Source organism: Pseudopipra pipra, chromosome 1, assembly GCF_036250125.1.
Source record: "Pseudopipra pipra isolate bDixPip1 chromosome 1, bDixPip1.hap1, whole genome shotgun sequence".
Classification (NCBI taxonomy): Eukaryota; Metazoa; Chordata; class Aves; order Passeriformes; family Pipridae; genus Pseudopipra; species Pseudopipra pipra.
In genome coordinates, this window is record NC_087549.1 from 62,023,579 (window position 1) to 62,037,310 (window position 13,732).

Consider the following 13,732-nt stretch of genomic DNA (forward strand, 5'->3'; position numbering starts at 1 on the left):
TTCATTGTGGCATGATAGAGTTTGGGGATAATGCTTATTTTTGTTCTGTTTCTATTGTTTACAGGGAAGAACTGCCTTGCACTGGCTCTGTAACAATGGCTACCTTGATGCTATAAAGTTGCTGCTCGGTTTTGATGCCTTTCCTAACCATATGGAGAACAGTGAGGAGAGGTATTGCTTGTCTCAATGTGTTATTTTGTAATTTAGCAGAAGTGCTACCTACGATTTAAATGTTAAGTGTTCAGATATTGCAAGAGAATCCTAATCTTGCATCTAAAAGGAGTCCTGTAATCTTGCACTTCAGTGTCAGCTGCTTTTCTAATGTGAAATTTCTCTCCTTTAACTAAGACATTGCAACTTCAGCTATTTATACTTTTGAACCTTGAACTTAGAGATTTCTGCAAGTATTTCCTCACTCTAGTCTTGTTTGATATATTGAAGATCTTTCTCATTTATATGAAGTTCATAATAGGTATGTACAGACAAAGGATGAAAAGGCATTTCTGCTGCTGTTGGAGTAGACTGGAATTTTTCTTTTCTATTTGGTAGGAATTCAGTGAGAAGAAAGAAAATGGGAGAAATGTAATGTTATGTTTTAAAACAGTGATTACAAAGTACCTGGTGGCTAACTGTATTCTAAAGGCCTAGTTTAAAAAAAAAAAGTCTCCTATAATCATAAAGAGACAGCACATTTGCATCTCTTTTCTTTGTCTTTCACTGACATATAAATAATAGTTTTTTAAAAGTGATTTGGGTTGTGGAGTTCAAATTAGTCACCTGACCGTGAAGATAATTACTATTAGCAGAAATATATAATGCCTTTTTTTAGAGTAGATGACCTCCTCATAATTATAAATAAAACTATGAACAGTATGCCATATAAATTTGAATATTTCAACATTTTAAATAACTTAAGGAGTTTGAAACCCCATATTTCAGTGCTAAATTTAATACTTCCATACTTATCCCAGTTTTTAGTTGCTTTCTTCTCCCATCATTTCTCTTTTATTCTCTACTCTAAAACACTCAGATTTCTCTTCCCTTCTTGTTCTTTTTTTTTTTTGAGAAACAGAAATGAAAGTATAACTAGTTCCTAATTAAGTAGTACCAGTGTTCTCTTTAGTAATTTTTTTATAGAAAATTAAATAAACATTTGTAATTAAATTACTCCTAAAAAGTAAGATTAAAAGCCACTGTTTTGCCAGAAAGGAGACTGCTGTTATCTTTACTCTGTAGAAATATACTAATGATGCTCAAATGTCACGAAAAGACCTTAGCTGTGGTTTACCACATTCAGATAGTTATTTTTGTTTTCCTTCTGGCATTAATATATGTTTGTATGTATAAACCTAGATTACTCAAAATATAACTAGCAGTATTCCAAATCTCTGCCATTGAGCACTAGTTCATGTGCAGAATAAAAGAGATCCCCAGTATTTCTAGATGAATCAGTCTTTAAATATAATTCTGCTAAAGTATATATAGTATATCAAAATTGCACAATTGTATCTTGATACATATCTACAAATCTGGTTTTACTGTTGAGGGATTGGAAGTTTGGAAAGTAGAAAAATCAAGTTGTGTGTTATAAGAGAGAGTAAAAATAACCTCAGGGATATGGTTCGTCTGTTATTGGATGAAATTGTTTTTTAATCAGTAACAATTTCACCAAATAGTAATTTTTTTCCCAATATATCTATAATCAGAAGCTTCCCATCTTTCCTTTCTTAGAGTCCAATATGAGATATCAGTTAAAAATTCAAACATAATGGTTCGAGCTAATTAGATTAGTAAAAGATGAAGCTGAGATTGCATCTAGGATTTTAAGCTGCCCATTTGCTTGCCAGATATGTGATCAGGTGCTGGTCTGGAGGGTGCTGGGTTTGTTGTTCTTCGCAAATTTAATTTGTAACTCAATTTGCCATCCTGGGTGCATCATGTGATGCAAGGCTAGCTGCTGTTTGACCGCCTTCATGCTAAAATTCCTTGTAACAGCTGATGGCTGATGTCTTCTTCATGTGTTTTCCTGTGAAGCCAGCTGGATTTGAAAGCTATCTGTTTTAGAGAGAATCAGTGGAAAATTTATAACAGGCTTTGTACTGACACTACAGAGAAGTGTATGTAAACAGCCTTGAATGGGTAGTGTCCAGTCATACAAATCCCTATTCAGATTTGATTTGAGTGATTTTTTTACTTTCAAAGGTAGCTCTAATGGAGTTATAGAATCTATGTTTAAAAATATGGGTCCTCATGACTGGGACCTGAATACATTGTCTTGGTAGACACATGGTAGTAGCATAAAGTTTGCTTTAGTGTCTTTTTTGTCTTTAAAATATTCAAAATTACGTATACTTTAAAAATGTATTTTACTGGAATTGTGTTCTTTCTGAAGTTCCCATTTCTGGGTTATCAAAAATCTGTATCTCTTTAAATGCTACCAGCAACACACCTTGACATACAAATTTTCATGTTATGTCATTGTCTTTATTCCTGCAGACACTTCAGTTCAGATACTGTTAATCCTTCCATCAAATCATTGCTGTGTGGCAAGTCCAATTGTGCTTTCTGTCTGTTTTTCTTTGCTTACCAGCACTGCGTCCTAGCAAGTTACCATCAAGAAGAGCCCTAATTTTCACAATCACATGCATTGACACTGGTTATTTGATAGTCTTATGTTATATGGTCTTGATTATGGTCTGTGATTTTCGGTCACTAAATGTCTCTGCCTAATGTTTCAGTGTTGGTGAGGGAGATATGTAAATTTTGATCCTGCATTGACAATGGGAAATTTGGGAATAATTTTTAAAAGGGCTTAGGTGGCTTTAAAACCCAAAGAATTTAATATTTTTAACACCTGTGTCTATTTGGAAACAGACTTTAGTCTTCCTAGTACTTTAAAAAAGGATATTATCCCTTGATACTGATCTAAACCTGCTGCTTGGTCAGTCATACTGTCCTGAGTTGTTGTTATAGAAGCTAAGACATATTTGACAGTAAGTCTCCAGAACTTAAATTCATATGGAAATAGCACAAAAATGTTTTAACTTACTTTTTTCTTTAGATTTCTATATGAAAACCTCAATAACACCTTTTAAAGATCGCTTGACTAAAGCAGTTAATCCTGTGGATGGGGTTTTGGGAGATTTTGACCAAACACTTCATGTAGTCTGGTCCCTCCCACATTTCCATATGAGGAGAATAAAATAAGTCTTAAACATAATCACAGTATGTAGAATCAATAGGATAGGAGAACAATACTTAAAAATTAATAAAACAGTGTACTGAAAGCAGTGTTTAATCTCTCTTCATACTAGAACTTGCTTTAATATGAAATGAGGGTGAAATAAATGCACATTATAGTTAGAATCAGTAATAATTGTTGTGATTTGTTCGGATTTTTTTAGGTATACTCCACTTGATTATGCCTTGCTTGGGGAACACCATGAAGTGATTCAGTTCATGTTAGAGCATGGGGCTCTGTCTATAGCTGCCATTCAGGATATTGCTGCTTTCAAAATCCAGGCTGTCTACAAAGGATACAAAGTTAGAAAGGCTTTTCAAGAGAGGAAGAATCTCCTAATGAAACATGAACAGCTGAGGAAAGATGCTGCTGCCAAGTAAGTCTGAGACTTGAAATCTTCTCCAGAAAATGGACATTTGTCATAAGTTTGTATTCATCAATGTATGATTTTATTTGTTATTCATCATCATTTCTTGTTCTTCTTAGTAAAATTCGTGAAACCAAAGGAAGCTTATAACTCCCATATACCTATAGATAGAGGAATTTATTTTCCATATAATCCCAATTTGAATAACGAACTTTATATAGTATACAAGAGAAAGGCAAAATACCAAAATCTGAGAAACTAGCATGTTTCCATGAATCTTTGCGTGATACTCTGTATGATGATTAAAAGGCTTGGAAAACATTTATCACATTAATGTAATGAAAGTAATTATTGACCTATCAGGTCTCGTTATCAGTTATGAAAAGTAATGAATACATAGTTGAAGGAAAAGAAAAAACAAACGAGGGGAAAGCCTGGTTTGGTAAGGCTTAACTTAACGTTTCACAGGAGAGGTTGTGCTTTTCTAGCAAACCGAAATCCTGGATTTATTTGCAATTTCAGTTTTGGCAGTATCATTCTCTTTATTTATGTTTTCTGGTCTTGAATTAGAATTCCTATGAATTGGTTATGGTGGATTATAGATAACTAACATATGCAATTCAAATAGTTATCAGCAAGATGTGTAGATTCTGACTGAGTTTCTACCCTGCTTAAAGGAGGTAAGGGTAGCAAAGTAGTGAAATTAAAAAATCAGAAGGTACGTAAATGCTTTTCTTCCTTGGCCTTTATCCTTAAGATTCATAGTATGAAATAAAACAAATTAGCACCTGGTTTCTCTTGAAGAAATCTGATTCTGGGATGAAAAAAGTAACAGTCTGAAAAGATTTCTGCATCATTTTGTAGTATTATTTCTGTAAAGAGAGGTCATATGAAAAAACCACACAACATAATTATTGCACTTAGAGGTATTTTTGCTGCATCTGTGTATCATAGACAAATTCAGCTGCACTCCATTCTATCAGATTTGGTAGTTTGATGTTCTGCATAACTGGCCAGTGTGACCTTCACTGGGTTTGATTGCTACTATACTATACTGGATAACAATTGTTATTTCCCAGTAAGAACCAAAGCTAGAAGTATCAGATAACTGATCTCTTGCTCACATCTTTAGATCCTGAAGTTGTAACATGTAGCCCTCCTACTATTTGCCTTTTCTGCTGAAGTCAGTAGAAGTCAAAACCATGCATGGAGAAGCTGCCTTTGAAAGTATACCAAATACTTTATGTATTTCTTTTTAATGTGGAGACCTCTGTGTATTTCTGTGTGGTCACAACTGACTTTACCAAATGAGATAGTTTTATCCTTTGTGATGACAGTCAATTTTAGAAGAATCTATGATACCCCATCTAGAAGATTAAATGGAAAAGAATTGCCTCATGGAAATTTGGGGGTATTTTTGTAATAGTTTTCCTTTGTGGGTTTCTGATGTACTTTCTGAGACTTACTTAGCTCTTGTTGATTTGTTTGAAAACAATAGAATCAAAGTCTGTGTATCAAATACCATAAAAACAGAATTACAATACAACTGGAGTGTACAAGCAAATCAGGTTGTCACATCACAAATTTTATTTAATTGCAATTTTATGATCTGTAATAAACTGAAGGGGACATTATGTTGTCATCATTCTGTGTACCCATCTGTGCATTCCACAGCTGAAATTGGCCAGGGTGTTGCTGCATACAAAAAAACTAATATCCCTACTGATGTTTAAAAATCTGCTCTCCAGATAAAAGTAGTCATTATGTGGCAATCCAGAATGATGGTGAACTCCTAGATTGAACACCACCCCCCCACCACTATTTCAGTGTATGTATTTAAAACTTGCTTTTTAATATGTTGTTTTAGAGGGTCTCACGAAGATAAATCACTTCTAAATCTGCATGATTTAATTAACCTGTTCTTTTTTTTCCTTTTTTACCCTAACTAAAAGTCAGCCAGCATCTTGTACCTGTATTATTTTCTGGTGAAGTTACATTCACTGTATTCAAAGCCTGTGAATTATTTCTATACAAACATCTTCTCCCATGTCCTCTTGTATATCAAAGAAATGGTAATTTATAAAATGAAGATTGATGCAGACAAAAACAACGTGCACAATGTTATGCTATTGAGCAAAGAGACATATCAGGAGACCAATTTGGGTTAGCAGGGAAGCCATGGCAGAGGTCAAATGCAAAAAGGCAGTATACGGGAGGTAGAAGTAGGGACAGACTGCAAAGGAAGAGTGTAAAAACATTGCTTTGGCATGTAGAGATGGTACCATGAACACCAGAACTCAAATGGAGTTGAGGTTTTAAAGGGATGTTGCAGGGAACAAGGTGGGTTTCTGCTTCTACATTAATAGAAGTAGTAATACATTACTACAAGGTTGAGCAAGGAATATGTGGGGCTGTTGCCAAATGGTGCATTTAGTGACAACAGGCCCAGGTGTGGCAGAAGTGCTCAATGCCACCTTCTGCTCAGTCTTCCAGAAGAAGCTCTCCCAGGCCTTTTTTCTTAGAGAAGTGTTTCAAGGAGGAGGAGAACTACTAACTGTGAATGAGGATTAAGTCAGGGGTGGCTTGAGAGAACTCAGCCCAGACAAGTCCCTGGGACCAGATTGGCTGCATCCAAGGGTGGAGAAAGAACTGATGCCCTTAAAAGGCCACTTTCCAACATCTTTGAAAGACCACAGAGACTAGGGAAGGTCCCCTGTGATTGGAGGAAAGCAAATGTTGTACCCAGCTTTAAAAAGGGCCAGAAGAACAATCTGTGAAACTGTATTCTGGTTAGTATCACTTTGGTCCCTGAGAAAGACAGGCACTCACTTGTCCACCTTCCCATTCAGCTTCTCAGAATGAGCTCCTGATACCGTGTTTCTGGTTTTCATTCTGAGCAGTTAGAGGAAACTGATTGAGGGTGAATGTGGATGTGGATGTGAAAGGGAAATGGATGAAACTGGGTAAGAGAAAGTAACTAGTGACATTTAGGAAAAGAAGAACAGTAAGAAAATAAACAGTTCAATTACACAGTCTTCAGAAAGATTTTGAAAAGCACCAAGAGACTACAAGTAGATTATGAGGTTTTTCAAAAAACTAGTTATAAGGCCTGAATGTTGAGAAAAAAAGGGGAGTGTAGCAACAGAGAAACTAATGAGCTCTTCAGCGACCTGAAAATTGAAAGCACGCAGGGGAAATTTGGTGTAATTACTAAAATTGAGGGTAATAAGAAATACAATTATAAAGTTAAACAAGCTGAGGTGCAAAGTAAAAAGAACTGGCAAGGGATGTGACGTATCACAATAAACCATTGTAAACATACTCATGGTAAAAGGAAGAGTAAAGAAAGAGTTGGCCCGCAAGTGATGCTAAGAAGGCTGAAGTGTTTCATGTCTTTTGGGTTTTTTTGTTGTTTTTTTTTTAATTCAAAAGAATTGATATCAAACCAACTCAATTTTTGTTTGTGTCAGAATAACAAGTTTTGTGGCCATGAAGAAACTGTAGCTGTCATTCAGACTTGCCTTAACTTTTCATACTTTCTTATGGAAAATTTCTCATTTCTCTCCTTTAAACTGGAAGTGTATATTGATGAGAATTTCAAGTATATCCATCATAAATCTGAATTTTCATTTAAAAAGTAAAATGTTAAATCTGAGAATAGCACCGAGTTGCAGAAGACTGTAAGCACGTTGAAGACTAAATTTGAAATCAGAACGATGTTAAAATACATATGAGAAATGTCTGAAGAAAAAATAAATAGTCAGGGAAGGACAAATAGACTGCTCTATGCATTTGACTACCAGTCAACACAGAAATGCTGGACAGAAATTAACAGTTGTCTTATCATTTTTATTATCTTTTTAAAAGGCTGCAGTAGATCAGAAGCTGAACATGTCATGAGTCAGCAGTGTCATGCTTTTAAAAACCATCATCATACTAGATTGTATAGCAGGGGGTGGCTGTTTACACAGCATGAAATACAACTCCTCTTACTCCAGATAAAGCTTCACCAGTAGTAGAATCATACCAGTTGAAATTTTTAAAGTAACTTTTTTTTTTTTTGCAAGCATAAATTTGAAAATACTGTCCAGGTATATGGACACGTTCTAAATTTAAAACATCATCCAATGAGTAGATAAAAAAGTAAAGTGTTCTTGACAAAATAGAAAAGGTTGAATTCACATGAGCAGGATCAAAAATTCAAAGAGTCTCTGTGTCTTCAGTAATATGTAAGGCTGAAACTGTTCCTTACCATCTGCTAAAGGCTCAGTTTTCATTCTTTCACTTTTGCAACAAAATACAAATTTATGGCCATTCTGGACAAAATTCTATTGCATTTACAGTGGAAAATATTGGCTTGCCAGCTCTGCTACCACTATTGAGCTGTAGATGTCTAACTTTAGAGCCCAAATTTGGATCCTGCTGAGTCGTCAGAAACCTCCTGAGAATGACTGAGAGCCCTTAGGTTAGGAACTCGTCTACTTCCTTTACTTGCTTGTGAAACCTTGTCTGTCAACTTAGACAACAATAAAACTTGAAAATTTTAATTTCAAATATATCCCTCATTGTAATACAAACTGAATTTCTGATAAAATAAAGCAAAACACAAGGGGAGGCTCTTTTGTATTCAGGAGTCTGTTAATCATCTAAGGTCTACTGTGACAATTAGGATGATGGTCTATGAATAGGAAGCTTTGAAATCCCTTCCCTTTATTATTTCTTCAGTTTAATCTGAAAAGTTTTAGCACACAAACAAAACCTCTTTAAAAAAAATCCCCTTTTACTTCTCAGTTTCTGGTCCTGTGTCATTTCCATAGCACTTGGTATGTTGCTGAAGTTATTGTTTTGAGTTGACCTGCTCATCAAAGGCGTGCAGGCCACTCTGGCTTGATTGTGTATCATACAACCCATCTCACATTTCCTTTCCTAATACCCTGAATGGAGGACATTGGTAATAGGCTGCTTAATTCTTGTGAAGAGAAGAAAATTACTATTCTGTGAATAGTAAGATCTGATTTATCAGCTCAAATGGCTCAGTAATGGCAGCGAGATCTATACTGTACACAAACCCAACACCCCCATATAGTCCGGTTGTGGAATGCCAATATTGTCCAAAACTAGCCCCTTTTTTTTCCATGCCAGAGGGAATACTGAACCTCAGGCTGCTAGGAGTGCATCCTTTTAGATCAATTAGCAGCTTTTCAGGTGCAAAGTTCAATCAGCTTCTTCTGCGGAGCATACTTGATAAGATAGCACTGACAGATAAAGTTAAGTCTTCTCCCTGGCAGCTCACACTGCGGTGACACGCGCTGGCATTGATGCGGCTCGTGGGAACTGGGGCTGGCACGCTGCATAACTAACCTGTCATACGCCGTGCCGAGAGATAATGTGGCAACAGTCTGCAAACTGTGTTGTAGCATTGGAAGCAAGTTAAAATATAGGGCAGCTACATGATACGACATTTACCGCCTGTCCATTCCAACAGGAGAAGTGTCACTTCATTTAGCAACCAGTGCTTAATTTATAAAAACAAATTCACTGGTAGGTAGGTGTGTAACATTTGCTATGTGCTACTGGGTTTATCCTGCTTGGTAGAAAAAAAGAATTTAAAAGATGAAGTTCCGTGATAACCCACTTTTCAAAACAGGCTGCAAAATTTTATTCAACAGATGCATCTTTCGTTACTTTGTTCAAAATTCTATGTTATGTCTACACTATTTAAGAGAGACGTGACTTCTTTCATTTTTGAAATCCAAATGTCATAAATGTAATGGCATACTATATGCACACAAGTTTTTAATTCAGATCTCATATTTCCAATGTTTATAATTTGTATGGCATATGTTTATGTAAAATAAATTAATTATCTACCAATGATAAATATATAGGAGCAAGTTAGTACCAGTAGCTAGTTGGAAGTTTGTTTATAATTGTCTGTATTAATTATGACACAATTAAGTATGACAAAATAATTTTCAGAGAGATTATGTCTTTTGCTAAAGTTTTTTGATTTCCAAATATAGTGCATTACTTTACTACTTATTTGAAAACTTTGTTCATTCCTAATTAAAAACATAGTTATTAGTATAATAACTATTTTCAAAATCCTACTTTTAATTTTTGTATATTTATAAAACCCCCTATATTTAATTGTTTTTAACAACTGAGTGTTTTAAAATCAGTTAAAACCACTGCAAACTGAATGGGCCGATGACTGACAAGAACTTAACCTTCATTAGGCTTTAGCTGCAAGTCCATTGTTGCTTTGGATCAACCTAAGACACTTCAGTGCAATAGGTGTCCTTTTCTCATGAAAAAGATGTTACAGTCAAGGTTTTATTGTGGCATTGTCAGATTTTTAGAGAGGAACGTGTTTAAGTTAGATACATGCTTACAAGATTTTGTCTTTGAAATTCTTATGGTAATTCTTCTATAATTGCAGGAAACGGGAAGAGGAAAGTAAGAGAAAAGAAGCCAAGCTACAGAAAGGGGTGCAGAACGTGGAACAAAGCAAGTTTCGAGTACAACAGAGTCCTGCAAATCGAGAGAAGGCCACCAGTGTCCCACAGTTACCCAATAAACCATCTGATACACAGAGTAAGAGACTTCTGCCCCTCAACGCTTCACAAATTCAACCAGGGAGAAACAGCAGAGGTTCACCTAAAGCTTGTCACAGCAAAGGGACCTCAAAGGAGAGTTGCTTACCAGTGGAGCCTCAGAGTGAAGGTCATAAAATCAGCCAAGGTTTGTGAACTTTTTTGTAGTTGTCCTGGTTATCTGTTTTGTACAAGTCTGGGGGTGTTTTATATATAGGACCTGTATGGTCTCTCTATCATTTCTTATTCTTAAGTAATTCATGCAGGATAGAATTAGATACAGATTCTTTTACTCTGTGTGAAGTAGTCAAAAACACCAGCATATACAATGTCTATAAAAATACCTAAAATATGTGAGAACAGGTTGTTGGCAGTTCTGTTGGTTACATTCTTTGGAGAAAATAAGACTGAAGATATTTGACATATCTGTGGTATACTTGAAGAATGTTAATGAAGAAATGGTAACTTTTGGTTTTAGACAAGGTTAAAATAAGGATAAAATTGTTCTAAGTGACATTTCTAGTACACATGGGGAGCTGTTCAGTCAACTTCATTTTCCATGACTGGGTTCTCCTGTGATTTGTCTCTGAAGTCCTCTTGTTGAGAACACCCAAGGATGTTTTTTGAGAAGTGAGAATTTAGAAATTGTACTCTGAATCATTGTGTCAAAACTCTTTCTGTTACTTTTCTTGCCCTGCTGTACTCTTTTTTTTCTATCTGTAAATGCATCATCAGTTCATCATAATTTCTTGTCCACTTCTTATTAGTTTTATGAGATACGCATCTTAATAACATTTCAGTCAGTTCTGACTTCAGCCAGTTACAGTAGCCTATAGCTCAAATATTTCAAAACTGGTAATGTTAAAACATCTTTGTTATCATTAGAAGCAAAAATTGGAAAAGTAGTTTATTTAAGGTAAGTTGCTAGAACTCCTCAAGTGTAAAATTGCTGCTATTCCCTCTGGAAGTTCTGCTAATCAGAACAGTATAATAATCCAGAAGAAAAGAAAGTGAAAGAGCCTTTTCTACTGAATCATTTTGCCTAGATTTCTTTAGCTTGTACATGGAAATACATTGGTAAACAGAATACTTAACTATACTGTTATAGTAAAAGCAGACATATCTTAGCCTAACATACACTATGATAGCTAAGTAATGATAAATAGGTGTTAAAAATCCTAGCAAGCTTTCCCAGCATGTGCATTAACTTTATATTAGTGAAAATATTCATCTGGCAAAGTAAAACACATAAGAATAATCAGAAACAGTGGTTTCCAAATGAAAAATGAATAATTGTATTGAACATAATGAGGAAAAATTGATAAGCATGAAAAAAAGGGAAAGGAGAAATAAAGATGTGGGGAGGATTACAACAGTGAAGGGGTGAGAAGAGAAGGAGAAAGCCAAAGAAATGATAAAACAGGAACAATCAGCCTTTTCTTTTACTGACTCCACTATCCATTTTTAGTCAAAATCTACCATTGGTTATGACAATGGAAACTGCATTGCATATGTCAGACTTCCACTGTTTCTTGGAACAAATATAATGATTTTGCACTGAAACAGTAACCTAAGGAAGTAGGTAGTAGGCAGTCCATGGGAAACATGGGATATAAACTGACTGCACAGATCAGGACTGAATTTGTGAAATTTACTGCAGAGGATTCTAGTATTAATATACTTATATTTGAAAAAATACATTAATGTTCAGTTTTCTACATTACCCTTCATAGGAAGCTAGGGAATTCAACCTAGCAACAAATGCCAGCAGCTTGGACTACTTATTGAAGGCTTCCCTGAAGTTGGATATTTCCTGATGTGGCTATGCCAGAATAATTTTTCTATGTTGATGGTTCTACAAGTAAAATTTTAAAACCATGTAGCTATTGCCTAAATGTTTTTCTTGCTCTTCAATATATCTTTAAAAGCAGAATATAATTTCTGCAAAAGATAGAATTTTAAATAGAAAATTCCCTGCTATTGTTGATCATCTTTCTTTACCATGAGTGTTGAACATGAAGAGAATATAAGTCTTTACTCAAGGTTCTTCTGAAAATCTGTAATGTGTACTTCTTGCTATGGTGAGACTGGTTTACCTTCAGAGATTGTAAAGAAAGCCCCCTTTTGCCCAATCCAAACACTGTTTGAAATAGTGCTATGTCACTTTTAGTTATGCATTCTCCTTTCATTATTGAAATGATGCCAGGAAAGTTGATGCAGCAAGGATCAAATCATGGAGTTCTATAATGGGTTCTCATTAGGTGTTTTAATCAATCCTCTTGTGACCAAAACTTTAATGGACTTCATTGGTCATTTTATTGGAATTAAATATAAATTTAGACCCTTTGGGCTGTGAAAAATGTGATTTAGTTGGTGGGTCTTTTCTGGTCTGCTTTCCACAGATAAATCCTCCTTCCTATGTATGTTATTTCACTTGCCTTAACTGTGGTATAAACAGATAAGTTTGGGGTTTGTGCTCTGTACTTGTTATTGCTTGGTCTTCCTAAGAAAGTTTATTTCAATGTCAAAAGACAATCTAGAATAGTTAAATCATGGAGTTTTTTCCATTATCCAGATACCCAGTTGTTCAGATGGGGAAGTTCTGCGCATACGAATGTCTTACAGTTAAGTAAGGCATGCTGCATGTGCAAACCAGGTGGTAGGTTTTGGAGAGTTCAGAATGAATCTGTTCAGTGAGCAGTACTCAGTTATCCAGTCAAGAGCATCCTGTAAAGGCATTACAATGAGGGTAAATATAGCATGGTTTCACCAGGTTTTGGATGATCCAGAAGATTTTCTGTGATTCCAGTGTATCAAAGATCTCTTTCTTTACTTTTTCTCCTCCTACCTACCCTGTAACATCCTGTCTATTTGCTACATTTCATCCTGTCTGGTCTATTTCCTCATTCTCCTGTTAAGTTTCCAAACAGAATGGAAGGTGGATGGATGATGGGAGATTTTCAGTTTTGCACTCCTCTGTGGCTTCTGAGTCATCCTCACAATAGTGTTTAGAAGCAGTTATCACATAGCAGCAAGGGAGGAATGGGAAGGACTTCACAGTTTCATTCAGCATGTCAAGGGAAGTACTGAGAAGCCAAGGGCTTGGGTTCCCTGGATCTATGGGTTATCCTGTGTGTCACTGTGTGCCAGGATACAGGGTGGCTAGGGCAGGAATTTAGCAAAAAAGCTTGAAACAGTGACGGTCACTTACGGCATTCCAGGTACCGGGAATGAGCAGCTGAGTTCATGGGGCTGCATTCCTGTGTCACATGGTAAGCTGTTTTCTTGGGAGAACACCTGTACAATCAGGTTGGTGAAGAAATAGTTTCTTCCTGTGAACTTTTTTTTAACTCCAATGTAATGTGAGTAAGAAAATAGTTTGTAAAACAGTAAGCAAATAAAGAAGTTTGGGACTCTACTCTTACATGCAATCATGTCCTCTTTTGATTCTTTCTGCTTACTTTTTTTTTTCTTCATTTAAGTAAATTCTAGTGTGTCTCAAAAGTAACTGAGCAAAAAAAAATTAGA

The 13,732-nt window shown here is 35.6% G+C and overlaps 1 protein-coding gene across 10 annotated transcripts in view; it reads left to right on the top strand.

Moving 5' to 3' along the window:
- The window catches only part of INVS (inversin), a 92,685-nt gene that overhangs the window by 66,594 nt on the left and 12,359 nt on the right, over positions 1-13,732 (top strand). For 9 of the 10 annotated variants that reach the window (XR_010431399.1, XM_064658642.1, XM_064658683.1 and 6 more), the window contains 3 exons: positions 65-171; positions 3,405-3,617; positions 10,051-10,352. Coding sequence is in view for 9 of the 10 variants with exons in the window: in XM_064658642.1 (XP_064514712.1) it covers positions 65-171; positions 3,405-3,617; positions 10,051-10,352 (622 nt within the window). In the remaining variant the exon portion in view is untranslated. Of the gene's footprint in view, positions 1-64; positions 172-3,404; positions 3,618-10,050; positions 10,353-11,937; positions 13,623-13,732 lie in introns of those variants that run through there. The other variant, XM_064658717.1, reaches the window with a different exon arrangement.